The 18,427-nt window shown below is 42.2% G+C and overlaps 1 protein-coding gene across 1 annotated transcript; it reads left to right on the forward strand.

Annotated features, from left to right (window-relative positions):
* The first annotated feature begins 389 nt into the window (after positions 1-389).
* Positions 390-15,571, forward strand: LOC311128564 (cytochrome P450 2D15-like). Its single transcript, XM_084160751.1, has 7 exons — positions 390-588; positions 1,372-1,557; positions 10,552-10,725; positions 10,884-11,022; positions 11,098-11,285; positions 14,055-14,196; positions 15,140-15,571. Exons 1-7 carry the CDS (start codon positions 430-432, stop codon positions 15,322-15,324), a joined length of 1,173 nt encoding a protein of 390 aa, XP_084016877.1. The 5' UTR covers positions 390-429; the 3' UTR covers positions 15,325-15,571.
* Positions 15,572-18,427: the final 2,856 nt, after the last annotated feature.

Raw genomic sequence — 18,427 nt, forward strand, 5'->3', positions numbered from 1 at the left:
TTTACGACCTGATCTAGGTCATATAATAATGCATATTAAAATGGAAATATTATGATAATATTAGAAAGATGCTAATACATAATGAAATGGAAAGGCAGCATAAGCAGACTGTGTGTAGGTGGCTTCTCTTTAAATAGTGAACAACTCTACTCAAAAAGTTGAATGAACTCCATTTGAATGCATTTTTTAGTGGTGAACACTGTGTTCAACCATAGGTTCGTAATCCCCTAATAGGCTAAATAGGCTAGTCAATATCAAGACTGTAAACTCAGAGTAAGCAAATATCCCTTCTCATAAACACTGTCTGACTGCTAGTGTTCAAAGCAGTCCAATGTGTATGGGTGGGGTCTAAGAGTCAGCAAATATCCCTGGGTGGTGTGGTTGGTATCTTTAAATGGTGAAGGACACATTTCCTGCTGCCCAGTCACCATGATAGGGTCTGTGATGTTGTTGCTCTTTTTCCTCCTTCTGTTCTTCTTCATCAGGGTCCGCCGACCTAAAAACTTCCCCCCAGGACCCCGTCCCCTGCCCATCCTCGGCAATCTGCTACAGCTGGACCCTGTCAACCCCCTCAAAGACCTGGAAAGGGTAAGAAAACTTGACAAAAAATCCACAAACCTGGAAAAGTTTGGTTTACACTCGGTTGATTTGTGTGTCATATACTGTATGTTGTCAGTGATTGAATAGTTAACAGTAATTTGGTTTTGTTTGAAGTTGCCCAAACTGTGTGAAGCAAGATATGTTTTTGTAGCGTCCTCACAGACCTTTTAGCTTGAACAAACAACATATATTTTTTTACAAGACTTTCAACTAAAGCAGCTTAGATACTAACTAAAATGCTATTGTGATTCATGTCAGAACAGCAACAGCCACTAAACTGTGATTGATCCTAGAATAGGTCAGATTCCGACAGGTTCCATCAGGCCTAAATCAACATGCACTGTGACTTTTGAAACAAAGTCCACTTAGTTCACTACAATGTGTTTAGAGATACAGTATCATTCATTGACAACCCTCAAAAGGTTATTGATGGGGATTTGTTTTATTACAGAAGTTGGTTCATCGATATTAATTTAACCCAGATAGAGAGAAGAGTGTCAATGATACAATACAATAACTTTTCACAGGAGGTTGGTGGCACCTTAATTTGGGAGGACGGGCTCGGAATAGGTGGAATGGTATCAAATTCATCATTCCATTCGCTCCGTTCCATCCATTATTATGAGCCGTCCTCCCCTCAGCAGCCTCCGCTGGAACTGTCAGTAGTTGGTTGCTATGGTTTAGTCTCATCTTCAGATGTGTCTGACTTGTCACACAACTTACTGTTCGGCTTGGGAACATTCTCTCCCTCTCTCTACCTCTGTGTTTCAGCTGAAGAGGCGCTATGGTAACGTGTTCAGTCTGTACATCGGATCACGGCCTGTCGTAGTTCTGAATGGCCTTGAGGCGGTTCGTGAGGCACTGGTGACACGCACAGCGGAATTTTCAGGACGACCAAACCATCTCATGATCAGCGACATCACAGAAGGCAAAGGTATTGGGTTCTTGATCCCTAGTGTCCCCTAGGCTGGTCCTGGGTCAGTTTTATAATTTGTGATATAATATTGGTGTAGGTAGAGGTGGCCTTAAATCAGTTTAGATGATGCAGAGCACAAACACACACCGCCTTGTCGGTACTGTGTGAACTGCGTATGTATCAGTGGAGGCTGCTGAGGGGAGGACGGCTCATAGTAATGGCTGGAATGGAGTCAATGGAATGGTATCAAACACAGGGAAACAACGTCTTTGATGCCATTCCATTGACTCCATTCCAGACATTATTATGAGCCGTCCTCCCCTCAGCAGCCTCCACTGGTATGTATGTATGTGTGTGTGTGTGTGTATCTAACAGATGTGATCATACATCGTAACTCTCTTGCGTTGTGTTCTTAAAGAAATTCCCAGCCAGTTAATTGGTGTTTACTCGCTTGCACACAGACTGTATATCAGACGGGGCATTTTGAAATCAAACATCATAACAAAAATAGTACAAAATACAATAGGTACCATATATACACATATACATATACAGTGCATTCTGAAAGTATTCAGACCCCTTGACTTTTTCCACATTTTGTTATGTTACAGCCTTATTCTAAAATGGATTAAATTGTTTTTTTCCCTCAACAATCTACACACATAACCTCATAATGACAAATCAAAAACTGGTTTTTAGACATTTTTGCAAATGTATAACAAATAGAAAATGTAAAGATCATATTTACATACAGTACCAGTCAAAGGTTTGGACACACCTACTCATTCAAGGGTTTTTCTTTATTTTTACTATTTTTACCTTGTAGAATAATAGTGAAGACATCAAAACTATGAAATAACACATATGGAATCATATAGTAACCCAAAAAGTGTTAAACAAATCAAAATATATTTTATATTTGAGATTCTTCAAATAGCCACCCTTTGCCTTGATGACAGCTTTGCACACTCTTGGCATTCTCTCAACCAGCTTCACCTGGAATGCTTTTCCGAGAGTCTTGAAGGAGTTCCCACATATGCTGAGCACTTGTTGGCTGCTTTTCCTTCACTCTGCCGTCTGACTCATCCCAAACCATCTCAATTGGGTTGAGGTCGGGGGATTGTGGAGGCCAGGTCATCTGATGCAGCACTCCATCACTCTCCTTCTTGGTCAAATAGCCCTTACACAGCCTGGAGGTGTGTTGGGTCATTGTCCTGTTGAAAAACAAATTATAGTCCCACTAAGCCCAATCCAGATGGGATGGCATATCGCTGCAGAATGCTGTGGTAGTCATGCTGGTTAAGTGTGCCTTGAATTCTAAATAAAGCACAGACAGTGTAACCAGCAAAGCACCCCCACACCAAAACACCTCCTCCTCCATGCTTTACAGTGGGAACTACACATGCGGAGATCATCCGTTCACCCACACCGCGTCTCACAAAGACACGGCGGTTTGAACCAAAAAATCTCCAATTTGGACTCCAGACCAAAGGACACATTTCCACCGGTCTAATGTCCATTGCTCATGTTTGCCCAAGCAGGTCTCTTCTTCTTATTGGTGTCCGTTAGTAGTGGTTTCTTTGCAGCAATTCGACCATGACCATTTTTTATTTCAAAATTCTTCAAGCTCTATCAAATTGGTTGTTGATCATTGCTAGACAACCATTTTCAGGTCTTGCCATAGACTTCAAGTAGATTTAAGTCAAAACTGTAACTCGGCCACTGAGGAACATTCACTGTCTTCTTGGTAAGCAACTCCAGTGTAGATTTGGCCTTGTGTTTTATCAATCAATCAATCAATCAATCAATTTTATTTTATATAGCCCTTCTTACATCAGCTAATATCTCGAAGTGCTGTACAGAAACCCAGCCTAAAACCCCAAACAGCTAGTAATGCAGGTGTAGAAGCACGGTGGCTAGGAAAAACTCCCTAGAAAGGCGAAAACCTAGGAAGAAACCTAGAGAGGAACCAGGCTATGAGGGGTGGCCAGTCCTCTTCTGGCTGTGCCGGGTGAAGATTATAACAGAACCATGCCAAGATGTTCAAAAATGTTCATAAGTGACAAGCATGGTCAAATAATAATCAGGAATAAATCTCAGTTGGCTTTTCATAGCCGATCATTAAGAGTTGAAAACAGCAGGTCTGGGACAGGTAGGGGTTCCATAACCGCAGGCAGAACAGTTGAAACTGGAATAGCAGCAAGGCCAGGCGGACTGGGGACAGCAAGGAGTCACCACGGCCGGTAGTCCCGACGTATGGTCCTAGGGCTCAGGTCTCTCAGTTGGCTTTTCATAGCCGATCATTAAGAGTTGAAAACAGCAGGTCTGGGACAGGTAGGGGTTTCGTAACCGCAGGCAGAACAGTTGAAACTGGAATAGCAGCAAGGCCAGGCGGACTGGGGACAGCAAGGTGTCATCATGCCCGGTAGTCCTGACGTATGGTCCTAGGGCTCAGGTTCTCAGAGAGAAAGAGAGAACGAGAGAATTAGAGAGAGCATACTTAAATTCACACAGGACACTGGATAAGACAGGAGAAGTACTCCAGGTATAACCAACTAACCCCAGCCCCCCGACACATAAACTACTGCAGCATAAATACTGGAGGCTGAGACAGGAGCGGTCCGGAGACACTGTGGCCCCATCCGAAGAAACCCCCGGACAGGGCCAAACAGGAAGGATATAACCCCACCCACTCTGCCAAAGCACAGCCCCCGCACCACTAGAGGGATATCCTCAACCACCAACTTACAATCCTGAGACAAGGCCGAGTATAGCCCACAGAGGTCTCCACCACAGCACAAACCAAGGGGGGGCGCCAACCCAGACAGGAAGATCACGTCAGTAACTCAACCCACTCAAGTGACGCACCCCTCCCAGGGACGGCATGAAAGAGCACCAGCAAGCCAGTGACTCAGCCCCTGCAACAGGGTTAGAGGCAGAGAACCCCAGTGGAGAGGGGAACCGGCCTGGCAGAGACAGCAAGGGCTGTTCGTTGCTCCAGAGCCTTTCCGTTCACCTTCACACTCCTGGGCCAGACTACACTCAATCATATGACCTACTGAAGAGATAAGTCTTCAGTAAAGACTTAAAGGTTGAGACCGAGTCTGCGTCTCTCACATGGGTAGGCAGACTGTTCCATAAAAATGGAGATCTATAGGAGAAAGCCCTGCCTCCCGCTGTTTGCTTAGAAATTCTAGGGACAATTAGGAGGCCTGCGTCTTGTGACCGTAGCGTACGTATTGGTATGTACGGCAGGACCAACTCGGAAAGATAGGTAGGAGCAAGCCCATGTAACGCTTTATAGGTTAACAGTAAAACCTTGAAATCAGCCCTTGCCTTAACAGGATCTTATTGTCCTGCTGAAAGGTGAAATCATCTCCCAGTTTCTGGTGGAAAGCATACTGAACCAGGTTTTCGTCTAGGATTTTGCTCCATTCTGTACATTAAAAACTGTAATATCTTATGTTTTACGGAGTCGTGGCTGAACGAGGACATGGATAATATACAGTTGGCTGGGTTTTCCGTGCATCGGCAAGACAGAACAGCAACCTTCGCTAAGATGAGAGGTGATGGTCTGTGTCTATTTGTCAACGACAGCTGGTGCACAATCTCTAATATTAAGGACGTCTCGAGGTTTTGCTCGCCTGAGGTAGAGTACCTCATTATAAGCTGTACAACACACTATTTACCATATTTGCATATATATTTTTCGTAGCTTTCAAGGAGCGGGACACTAATCCGGATGCTTATAAGAAATCCGCCATGCCCTCCGACGAACCATCAAAAAGGCAAAGCAGGACTAAGATTGAATCCTACTACACCGGCTCTGAAGTATATCTCACTGGTCATCCCCAAAGCCAACACCTCCTTTGGCCGCAATTCCTTCCAGTTCTCTGCTGCCAATGACTGGAACGAATTGCAAAAACCTCTGAAGCTGGAGACTCTTATCTCCCTCACTAACTTTAAGCATCAGTTGTCAGAGCACCTTACCGATCACTGCACCTGTTGTCACGATCGTTATAAGATGAAGCGGACCAAGGCGCAGCGTGGTAAGCGTACATACTTTTATTACGTACTTAACACACGATCAAAATAAAACAACAAACGATACGTGAAGTCCTAGGTTAATACACCAAAACAAACCTTACGGAACAAGATCCCACAATAAACAGTGCCAAACAGGCTGCCTAAGTATAGTCCCCAATCAGAGACAACAAGCAACAGCTGCCTCTGATTGGGAACCACCCTGGCCAACATAGAAATACATGAACTAGAACAAAACATAGAAAATGACACATAGAAAATCCACACCCTGGCTCAACATATAAGAGTCCCCAGAGCCAGGGCGTGACACCTGTACACAGCCCATCTGAAATTAGCCCACCCAACTACCTCATCCCTATATTGTTATTTATTTTGCTCATTTGCACCCCAGTATCTCTATTTGCACATAATCTCTTGCACATCTATCATTCCAGTGTTAATACTAATTGTAATTATTTTGCACTATAGCCTATTTATTGCCTTACCTCCATAACTTGCTACATTTGCACACACTGTATATATATATTTTATGTTGTATTTTTTGACTTTATGTTTTGTTTTACCTCATATGTAACTCTGTTTTGTTGTTTTTATCGCACTGCTTCGCTTTATCTTGGCCAGGTCGCAGTTGTAAATGAGAACTTGTTCTCAACTGGCTTACCTGGTTAAATAAAGGTTAAATAAATAAATAAATAAAACAAGTCTACCAGACGAGCTAAATGCCTTCTATGCTCGCTTCGAGGCAAGCAACACTGAATCATGCTTGAGAGAACCAGCTGTTCCGGACGACTGTGTGATCACGCTCGCCGTAGTCGATGTGAGTAAGACCTTTAAACAGGTCAACATTCACAAGGCAGCAGGGCCAGACGGATTACCAGGACGCATACTCAGCGCATGCCCTGACCAACTGGAAAGTGTCTTCACTGACATTTTCAACCTCTCCCTGACCGAGTCTGTAATACCTACATGTTTCAAGCAGACCATCATAGTCCCTGTGGCCAAGAATGCCAAGGTAACCTGTCTAAATGACTACCGCCCTGTAGCACTCACATCTGTAGCCATGAAGTGCCTTGAAAGGCTGGTCATGGCTCACATCAACACCATCATCCCAGAAAACCTAGACCCACTACAATTCGCATACCACCCCAACAGATCCACAGAAGACGCAATCTCCATTGCACTCCCCACTGTACTTACCCACCTGGAAGAAAGGAACAGCTATGTGAGAATGCTGTTCGTTGACTACAGCTCAGTGTTCAACACCATAGTGCCCTCAAAGCTAATCATTAAGCTAAGGCCCCTTGGACTAAACACCTCCCTTTGCAACTGGATCCTGGACTTCCTGATGGGCCGCCCCCAGGTGGTAAGGGTAGGCAACAACACATCTGCCATGCTGACCCTCAAAATGGGGGCCCCTCAGGGGTGCGTGCTTAGTCCCCTCCTGTACTACCTGTTCACCCACGACTGCGTGGCCACGCACGACTCCAACACCATCATTAAGTTTGCAGACAAAACAACGGTGGTAGGACTGAACACCGATAACAATGAGACAGCCTACAGGGAGGAGGTCAGAGACCTGGCAGTGTGGTGCCAGGACAACAACCTCTCCCTCAACGTGAGCAAGACAAAATAGTTGATCGTGGACTACAGGAAAAGGGGGGGCCGAGCACACCCTCATTCACATCGATGGGGCTGTAGAGGAGGTCGAGAGCTTCAAGTTCCTTGGCGTCCAGATCACTAACGAACTATCATGGTCCAAACACACCAAGACAGTCGTGAAGAGGGCATGACAACGCCAATTCCCCCTCAGGAGACTGAAAATATTTGGTATGGGTCCTCAGATCCTCAAAATGTTCTACACTAGGTCTACACTTGTTGTCTTCGGCACATGTGACAAATAAAATTAGATTAGATTTGATTTGATTTTAAAGTCACCATTGGCCTCATGGTGAAATTCCTGAGCGGTTTCCTTCCTCTCCGGGATCTGAGTTAGGAAGGACGCCTGTGTCTTTGTAATGACTGGGTGTATTGATACGCCATCCAAAGTGTAATTACAGTTTTTTCCAACTGCTTACACACGTTTTCAAAACTATGTCTCCTTTTTTCAAAACTCTACACACAATTCCCAAAACTGCACACACAAAATGCAAAAATGCCTCACATCTCCTTCAAAATGTAACACTGCATTCAAAATGCCGTAAACACATGTCAGAATGAAGCATTTGCATCAAATGGCAAACACTTCTTTCATAATAGTACATTTTTGGATATACCATGTAAACACTGTTGTTCTAAATCTAAAGCTCTTTGGTCTTTCATAGGCTTATATCTACATTTCAATACAATGTTCTACAGTGAAAGTAATCTGCTGAGAGGGGTAACAAGTACACTGTAAACACCAATGCAATGTAGAAACAGAAAATATTTATTAGGCCAAACATTACTGTTGTATACAGTAGCACACAACAAAACCATAAACATATGTAAACCAAAAGTATATTCTTTAGAATACAGTAAAGAACACAATTGTGTGTGTGGGGTCCCGGGGGGCAGTCCAGGAATTGGTAGGGGGGTGGGCAGTCACCAGTGCTAAGCTACGCTTCATCTCTTCTCCGGGCTGGGTCTGGCCACAATACTTTGTCCACATCACAAGATACGTTTTCTCTTGCCAAACATCGAGGGAAGTATCTCCTAGCATGGCGTATCCAACCTTGGACAGAGGCAACCTCTATGTCCCCACATGCGTCCTCCATTGCCTGGAGAAGCGGCATGCGGGCATAGGGTTGGCAATCATACACTTTCCAGCGCCAGGCTGAGAAGAATTCCTCTATGGGATTTAGAAAAGGTGAATATGAGGGTAGGTACAAAACTACAAATTGTGGATGGGTGGCAAACCAGTTTTGGACCAGAACAGCCCGGTGAAAACTAACATTGTCCCATATAACCACAAATCCAGCAGGCTCCTGATCTGGATCAGGGACAAGCATTGTGTAAATTGCATCCAGAAAAGTGAGCCTATGGCCGGTCTTGTACGGACCCAGTGTGGCATTGTGATGGAGGACCCCGTTTTGAGTGATGGCAGCACACATAGTTATATTACCCCCACGCTGTCCAGGGACATTGGTAATTGCCCTCTGTCCTTTTACATTTCTTCAGCGGCGCCTGGTTTTGGTGAGGTTGAAGCCAACCTCATCCACATAAATAAATCTCCTTCCTTCTCTTCTTTGCCCTCGTCCTCTTCTTCCTCTTCCTCTTCCTCTTCCTCTTCATTTTCCTCTTCCTCCTCCTCCTCCTCTTCCAACACTTCGTCTTTGAATTTGTCCTCGTTGTTGTCCCCTGCCTCTCCCTCCTACTCCTCTTGCTCTCTGTCCATTGTTGGCATCCATTGTTCAAAAGAGGTAATCTGACCATTGACCTATTTATAGGCCTATACTACAGTAAAGCAGTGATTGGTTAGTGATCAGTTAAGCAATTAGTGTTTGCACATGTGAAGAGTGTGTGTGTGACCTGGTGAATAAGTGTAGCATTTTGAATGGTTGTGTTTGGAAAAGGAAAGCAAGTCACTTCCTGTTCGATTTTTGTGTTTTAGGTAGAGAATTGTGTGTAGTGTTTTGAAAAAAGTGTTTTATGCAATTGACAACTGAGTCAAAGGCTGAGAAATAGCTTATGGTTTTGGAGATTTGGTGTGTAGTTTTGCACTTTGAGTGAGAGGTTTCAAAAATCGTGTGACATGAAAAGATTTTGTGTGTAAGCAGTCGGAAAAAACTGTAATAACTTCACCAGAGGAGGCTGTTGGAAGGCGCTATATGTGTTGATAAAACGTAATTGTAAAGCCCTAGTTATTTTGTTGCTTTGGGAAAGTAATATCTAAAGATTCCTACTTATTTACTGTGATTAGTGATTTTGTGAATATACGTATACACTGAGTATACAAAACATTAACATTAAGAACACCTGCTCTTTCCATGACATAGACTGACCAGGTGAATCCAGGTGAAAGCTATGATCCCTTATTGATGTCACTTGTTAAATCCACTTCAATCAGTGGAGATGAGGTCTACAGACAATTGAGACATGGATTGTGTATGTGTGCCATTTAGAGGATGAATCGGCAAGACAAAATATTTAAGTGCCTTTGAACGGAGTATGGTAGTAGGTGCCAGGTGCACCAGTTTGTGTCAAGAACTGCAACACTGCTGGGTTTTTCAAGCTCAACAGTTTCCCGTGTGTATCAAGAATGGCCCACCAGACAACTTGACATAACTGTGGGAAGCATTGGAGTCAACATGGGCCAGCATCCCTGTGGAACGCTTTCGAAACCTTGTAGAATCTCCGAAAATGTTCCTAATGTTTGGTATACTCAGTGTACATCAGTCCCTCAGTTCAAACCTGTAACATCAACTGAACTCTTGTTTGAATATGGTAAAACTGTTCCTCGTTCAATTATATCATTTTAAAAGAAACATTGAACATCTAATAGTCAAATCATAGTGTAAAAGCAAATGAGTTGGTTCTACTCTATTTGGCAATTTTCTGGTGTTTTGTGGTGGAAAACTGAGCATGTCGAGCATAACACGTTCTAACAAGTTCAAATGTTTTGGTAGACTTGTATTCAATTGCCCCTCCCTATTGCACACAACAAGCTTCAATTTCCGCAGTAACAAGGGGAGTTATGGCTGATTTACTTTCTCTTTAATAGTCACTTTTATTGTCATTTTTCTTAATAGTACCTTGAGATGGGAAAACATGTTTATTATGAAGTTGAACATATGTTCTTTATGACAGAATGTTAAAATCAGGTGAAATAGATATTTATTTTTGGCAAAATTACACTATCCAAAAGACACTATTTGTTGAATGACACATAGTGCCTTTAGTTGTAATCAGCCTGAGATCAGAAGAAGGCTTCAAGAAGCTAATTTATTTAGCTAAACCACACATATATAGCTATATTGCTCTGTCACTTTGATCTGCTGATCTATCTCTTGTAGTTATATGAACTCATACCTGCCCTGAGGGCCCTACCCTTGCCCTTCAAGAAAGCCTTCCACATCTATGATGAAATCAAAGAACATGCACAGAAGGCTGTGACCCGCCACAAAAGTTCAAGGGTCACAGGAGAACCCAGGGACCTCATTGACTGCTACCTTGACCAGATTGACAAGGTAACTAATCAGGAGAGAAATAGAACTATGCAAGTTCAGTAAACAGACAGACATTTTTCAAAGTCAAACTTAGTAGTTGTGTTGTGCTGGCGCTCTAACCAAAAATTGGGTGCTCAGTCCTAGGAATGTGTCTGTGTCTGTGTTTGTGTATGTCTCAGATTGGTGATGGAGGCTCCACATTTAATGATGTTCAGATGGTGTTTCTACTAATTGATCTTTTCATTGCTGGGACAGACACCACTTCCAACACCCTCCGCTGTGCCATTCTACACCTGATGACCAACCAACACATACAGGGTGAGTAAATACACATACAACACACATACTGGTACACATTTTGTGTATGGTACACAAAGACTGTGTGTGTTCCAGAACGCTGTCACTGGGAAATTGAGGACGTTATTGAGGGACGTTCATATGCCTCGTTTGAGGACCGACACGCCATGCCGTATGTTCAAGCCGTGATCCACGAGTCACAGCGGATGGCTGACACTGTTCCTCTTAGCGTGTTCCATATGACCTCCTGCAACACGCAACTACACGGCTACCAGCTGCCCCAGGTGAGCATTGACATGACAACTGATACTGTTACGTAACCGATTAACTAGCCTACTGATTTTGCTACACTCGTTATGTCTAGGTGTCCTAGGCCTAGCTAAATGGTCTGTAACCTAATTTAATGTGTGCGTTAATGTGAGAAGTAAACGTATCCGGACCAGGTGTTGAATGCATGTGCCCCAGGAGACAGCCAAGTTCCGAGTTCAGGGCCAGCTCCGTCTTGACCTCTTGAGTCTGCCAGCCCAAGCGGATTATCAGTTGTTGTTCAAAGTGGTGACCAAAATACATACACACTACCAGTCAAAAGTTTGGACACACCTACTCATTCAAGGGTTTTTCTTTATATTTACTATTTTTTACTTTGTAGAATAATAGTGAAGACATCAAAACTATGAAATAACACATATGGAATCATGTAGTAACCAAAAAAGTGTTAAACAAATCAAAATATATTTTATATTTGAGATTCTTCAAATAGCCACCCTTTGCCTTGATGACAGCTTTGCACACTCTTGGCATTCGCTCAACCAGCTTCATGAGGTAGTCACCTGGAATGCATTTCAATTAACAGGTGTGCCTTCTTAAAAGTTAATTTGTGGAATTTGTTTCCTTCTTCATGTGTTTGAGCCAATCAGTTGTGTTGTGACAAGGTAAGGGTGGTATACAGAACATAGCCCTATGGACCAAGTCCATGTTATGGCAAGAACAGCTCAAATAAGGAAAGAGAAACAACAGTCCATCATTACTTTAAGACATGAAGGTCAGTCAATACGGAACATTTCAAGAACTTTGAAAGTTTCTTAAAGTGCAGTCGCAAAAACCATTAAGTGCTATGATGAAACTGGCTCTCATGAGGACCGCCACAGGAAAGGAAGACCCAGAGTTACCTCTGCTGCAGAGGATACGTTCATTAGAGTTACCAGCCTCAGAAATTGCAGCCCAAATAAATGCTTCACAGAGTTCAAGTAACAGACACATCTCAACATCAACTGCTCAGAGGAGACTGCGTGAATCAGGCCTTCATGGTCGAATTGCTGCAAAGAAACCAGTACTAAAGGACACTTCTTTAAAGTTAATGTGTGGAATTTATTTCCTTCTTAATGCGTTTGAGCCAATCAGTTGTGTTGTGACAAGGTAGGGGTGGTATACAGAAGATAGCCCTATTTGGTAAAAGACCAAGTCCATATTATGGCAAGAAAAGTTCAAATAAGCAAAGAGAAATGACAGTCCATCATTACTTAAAGATATGAAGGTCAGTCAATATAGAACATTTCAAGAACTTTGAACGTTTCTTCAAGTGCAGTCGCAAAAATATTCAAGCGCTATGATGAAACTGGCTCTCATGAGGACCGCCACAGGAATGGAAGACCTAGAGTTACCTCTGCTGCAGAGAATAAGTTCATTAGAGTTACCAGCCTCAGAAATTGCAGCCCAAATAAATGCTTCACAGAGTTAAAGTCACAAACATCTCATCATCAACTGTTCAGAAGGGACTGTGTGAATCAGGCCTTCATGGTCAAATTGCTGCAAAGAAACCCCTGCTAAAGGACACCAAGAAGAAGAAGAGACCTGCTTGGGCCAAGAATCATGAGCAATGGACATTAGACCGGTGAAAATTTGTCCTTTGGTCTGGAGTCCAAATTGGAGATTTTTGGTTCCAACCGCTGTGTCTTTGTGACGCGGTGTGGGGGAACGGATGATCTCCACATGTGTAGTTCCCACCGTAAAGCATGGAGGAGGAGGTGTTATGATGTGGGGGTGCTTTGCTGGTGACACTCTCTGTGATTTATTTAGAATTCAAGGCACACTTAACCAGCATGGCTACCACAGCATTCTGCAGCGATACGCCATCCCATCTGGTTTGGGCTTAGTGGGACTATCATTTGTTTTTCAACAGGACAATGACCCAACTCACCTCCAGCCTGTGTAAGGGCTATTTTACCAAGAAGGAGAGTGATGGAGCACTGCATCAGATGACCTGGCCTCCACAATCCCCCGACAACCCAATTAAGATGGTTTGGGATGAGTCGGACGGCAGAGTGAAGGAAAAGCAGCCAACAAGTGCTCAGCATGTGTGGGAACTCCTTCACGACTCTTGGAAAAGCATTCCAGGTGAAGCTGGTTGAGAGAATGCCAAGAGTGTGCAAAGCTGTCATCAAGGCAAAGGGTGGCTATTTGAAGAATCTCAAATATAAATTATATTTGTTTAACACTTTTTTGGTTTCTAAATGATTCCATATGTGTTATTTCATAGTTTTGATGTCTTCACTATTATTCTACAAAGTAGAAAATAGCAAAAATAGAAAAACCCTTGAATGAGTAGGTATGTCCAAACTTTTGACTGGTACTGTATATGCAAAAAGGGTTCTAAGGTCACCAGTGGCAGCATATTGTTATGATATGGGGAGTGGTTTAGTGGTAGCACATAGACAGTTCACACTACCACTTCCACACCTCATCCCTAGGGCACTGCAGCAACCGGGTCCTTGATAAGCACAACAGTGCAGGCATTCAAGGGCATAGTTAATCCGTGAGAGAGGTGGCTATGGAGCTTCTCGGCCTGCTAGTCTTTGTTTTGTTTTAGTTAACCTCTTTATTTTTGGACATGTATTTTGGTAAGTGTCCTGGGCTAGAGTGAGTGATGTCATGATGGGTAAAGAATGTAGGCTATACCTGAGATATCATCTGTGTAACCTCCCCATTTCTCAGTCATTTGAGTACATCTCCTTCTCTAGTTCTCACCCTAACTACACTTTCCTCTTCGGTTCCAGGGCACGATGGTGATTCCTAACCTGTCCTCTGTGCTCCATGAAGAGGGCCAGTGGAAGTTCCCTCAGGAGTTCAACCCTGACAACTTCCTCAACGAGGATGGCGAGTTTGTGAAACCAGAGGCCTTTCTGCCATTCTCAGCAGGTACAGAGAGAGAGGTAGAGCGAGAGCGAGAGAGAGAAAGAGAGAGAGGATGCATAGAGACTGAACAAGAGAGTTCGTGTTGATATAAGATATATAAGAGTGTTTATACAGTGCATTCGGAAAGTATTCAGACCCCTTGACCTTTGACATTTTGTTACGTTTCAGCCTTATTCTAAAATGTATTAAATATTTTTTTCCTGATCAATCTACATTCAATACCCCAGAATGACAAAGCAAAAACAGGTTTTTATAAATTTTAGCACATTTATTAAAAATAAAAAAGATAAATACCTTAATTACGTAAGTATTCAGACCCTTTGCTATGAGCCTCGAAATTGAGCTCAGGTGCATCCTGTTTCCATTGATCATCCTTGAGATGTTTCTACAACTTGATTGGAGTCCACCTGTGGTAAATTCAATTGATTGGACATGATTTGGAAAGGCACACACCTGTCTATATAAGGTCCCACAGTTGACAGTGCATGTCAGAGCAAAAACTAAGCCATGAGGTCGAAGGAATTGTCCGTAGAGCTCAGAGACAGGATTGTATCGAGGCACAGATCTGGGGAAGGGTACCAAAAAATGTATGCAGCATTGAAGGTCCCCAAGGAAACAGGATGCACCAGAGCTCAATTTCGAGTCTCATAGCAAAGGGTCTGAATACTTATGTAATTAAGGTATTTCTGTATAATTTCTAAACACCTGTTTTTGCTTTGTCATTCTGGGGTATTGTGTGTAGATTGATGAGGAAAAAAACAATTTAATCAATTTTAGAATAAGGCTGTAATGTAGCAAAATGTGGAAAAAGTAAAGGGGTCTGAAAACTTTCCGAATGCACTGTATGTAGAAAAGGCTTGTCCACCATGTTTATTACAGCATATGTATGAGGGTGTTGTCAACATAAATAACTGTGTGTGTGTGTTTGTGTGTTTGTGTTCCTCAGGCTCTCGTGTATGCCTGGGAGAAGGGTTAGCGCGCATGGAGCTCTTTCTGATACTGGTGACCTTGCTTCGACGTTTCCAATTTGTCTGGCCTGAACAAGAAGGTGCGCCTGACTTCCGCCAGATTTTTGGCATAGCACAGGCGCAAAAACCCTACCGCCTGGGAGTGCGCCTGAGCAGCCAGTGATGGTGAACTACACACAGTTTTCACTTAGGGTCAATATCACTAAAGCAGCACATTAAACAATGCTGTACCCTCCATTGAGTGCCTTATAGTTTTTGCTAAACACATTTTGTGACCTGTGAAGTACAGACTAAATAAAATGACCTCTTTTCATGTGAAACAAATGAACCTCCTCAACAGGTAAACATCATGTAACATGTAGAATTATGTAATATTCTGCAGCCAGTCCAGAAATAAATGGGATAGTGATTTTTTGTGTTTTATTTCCTCCTACCTATGACCCTTCAACCACATTCCATACAGAGACACAGCAAACATACACAGACACAGATGCAATGCAAACATTTCTAATGAAACTATAAATAGAACGAAATGTAAAAGTCCTAAAAACAACACTCAAACAAAACAACCGTCTAAGTATTTGTATTTCTTTATTTATTTTAAAAGAAAATACACAAAGCCCTCTGAACATACAGAAAGCTTGTTGACTGTAGAAACAGTCTATACAAAGGTGTGTAAAAGTAATCTTTAAGTACAGTAGCTACTCACCTTTTATTTGTTATATTATTATTAACCTTTATTTAAACAGGGAGTCACATTGAGATAAAACTATTTTACAAGAGAGCCCTGTATACGTTTACAAATAAAACCCAATACATAAATAAAACACAACAGCCCTACAAAACACATTATAATAAAACACATAATACACAACATTAAATATATTTAAGAAAAGCAATCGCATTCTGTAACATAAAAGTCTCCAATCAATAATTTTCAATGCCTGAAAGGAATTCTGTGTATTGTTCCACACATAAGAGCCAAAAAAAACTACAAGCAGATTTGACCAATTCTGTGGAGACCAAAGGGATCTCCAGAGTTATCCATACCTGAGAACGAGTTTGGTCATTTATACCTCTAAAATTAATCAATGAAGTAATGTACAGAGGAAGTTTCTGCAAGACTGCTTTGTAAATAAATAAAAGACAGAGAGGTCCATCCCACATGTTTGTAAAGAATACAATGATGAGTCATAAAACATTCCCCAGTGATAAAATTGCTGAATGGAATACTGAGTCCAATGGTTTCAAAACAGAGGCTGCCGCGTGCATATAAATAATGTCACCGTTAATGTCACCATAGTCTATTACAGGAAGAAGCGTTGTTTGAACAATCTTCCTTCTATTTTCAAAACTGAGGCAGGATTTATTTCTATATAAAAAAACAATTGTAGATCTCAGCTTCTTTGTTAAGTTTTCAATGTGTGTTTCAAAAGACAACTTGTCATCAATCCAGATACCCAAGTACTTATAGTGAGTAACTTGCTCAATTTGGGCTCCATTTGGAGTGCAAATACGCAAGTCCTCAGGGTCAACATTACGAGACCTAGAGAACAGCATAAATGTGGTTTTATTTGCATTTAATACTAATTTAAGATCAGTATGGGATTGAGTCAAAATCATGCTGAAGGTCACGAATGGCCTGCTGCACTGAAGAGGCACAGGAATAAATAACTGTCATCTGTGTAGAGCTTAATGTTACAGGTGTTAACAGTATTTCCAATGTCATTTATATACAATGTGAGCAACAATGGCCCCAAAATCGAACCCTGGGGTACCCCTTTAAGTACTTCAAGAAATGTGGATTTAACCCTGTCTATCATAATAGCATGAGTTCTGTCACTAAGATAATTCTGAAACCACAAACAGGCATCAGTGCCAAGGCCTAACACAGACAATTTACTCAATAAGATAGAATGATCAACTGTATCAAAAGCTTTTGACAAATCTATAAATATGGCAGCACAATTCATCTTAGCATCCAAAGGATTGACAAGATCATTTACAACTGATGTGGTTGCAGTAATAGTACCGTGCCCTGGTCTAAACCTTGATTGATGTAGATTCAAAATACAGATAAAAAAGAACGAAGTTGCTCATTCACCAATGATTCAAGAATCTTAGCTAGACAAGAAAGCCTTGATATGGGACGATAGTTGTCAAGATTACAACAATCACCTCCCTTGTGTAGTGGCAGCACATAAGGAATATTTCCTGATAACACAGTTAAATTAAAGATGTGGGTTATTACACCAACAATGAGGGATGCTGCACACTTGAGTAGAGCTGGATCCAAATGTTCGGCCCCTGTAGATGTCTTAATGTCTAACGCTAACAACACATCAAGGACTTCATTGTCTGTGAATTGCCGAAACGAAAAACCCTGACCGACGATTTCAAAATTATTCAGTAAAATTCCCCAATTAACATCCAGTACATTGTCAAAGTGAGTAGGTTTTTGAATACTATCAAAGAGAGAATCTGCAGAAATAAAATGTTGTTTAAATTCATTATATCACATTAATTTGTAAGGGAAGAGTAGAGGAAGTACAACCCTTTAATGATTTCAGGAAAAAACAGGAAAATTGAGCATGCATAACTATTCACCCCTCCAAAGTCAATACTTTGTAGAGCCACCTTTTGCAGCAATTACAGCTGCAAGTCTCTTGGGGTATGTCTCTATAAGCTTTGCACATCTAGCCACTGGGATGTTTGCCCATTCTTCAAGGCAAAACTGCTCCAGCTCCTTCAAGTTGGATGGGTTCCACTGGTGTACAGCAATCTTTAAGTCATACCACAGATTCTCAATTGGATTGAGGTCTGGGCTTTGACTAGGCCATTCCAAGACATTTTAATGTTTCCCCTTAAACCACTCAAGTGTTGCTTTAGCAGTATGCTTAGGGTCATTATCCTGCTGGAAGGTGAACCTCCATCCCAGTCTCAAATCTCTGGAAGACTGAAACAGGTTTCCCTCAAGAATTTCCCTGTATTTAGCGCCATCCATCATTCCTTCAATTCTGACCAGTTTCCCAGTCCCTACCGATGAAAAACATGGTGTTCTCGGGGTGATGCGAGGTGTTGGGTTTGCGCCAGACATTTTCCTTGATGGCCAAAAAGCTCAATTTTTGTCTCATCTGACCAGAGTACCTTCTTCCATATGTTTGAGGAGTCTCCCACATGCCTTTTGGAGAACACCGAAAGGTGTTTGCTTATTTTCTTCTTTAAGCAATGGCTTTTTTTCTGGTCACTCTTCCGTAAAGCCCAGC

Source organism: Coregonus lavaretus, assembly GCF_964263955.1.
Source record: "Coregonus lavaretus genome assembly, chromosome: 4".
NCBI lineage: Eukaryota > Metazoa > Chordata > Actinopteri > Salmoniformes > Salmonidae > Coregonus > Coregonus lavaretus.

Excerpts from the sequence above, each read along its gene's own strand:
- LOC311128564 (XM_084160751.1), top strand. The coding sequence starts at position 430 with ATGATAGGGTCTGTGATGTTGTTGCTCTTTTTCCTCCTTCTGTTCTTC. Across the intron at positions 589-1,371 it reads CCCTCAAAGACCTGGAAAGG|CTGAAGAGGCGCTATGGTAA; the intron begins GTAAGAAAACTT and ends TCTGTGTTTCAG. Across the intron at positions 1,558-10,551 it reads TTGGGTTCTTGATCCCTAGT|TTATATGAACTCATACCTGC; the intron begins GTCCCCTAGGCT and ends TATCTCTTGTAG.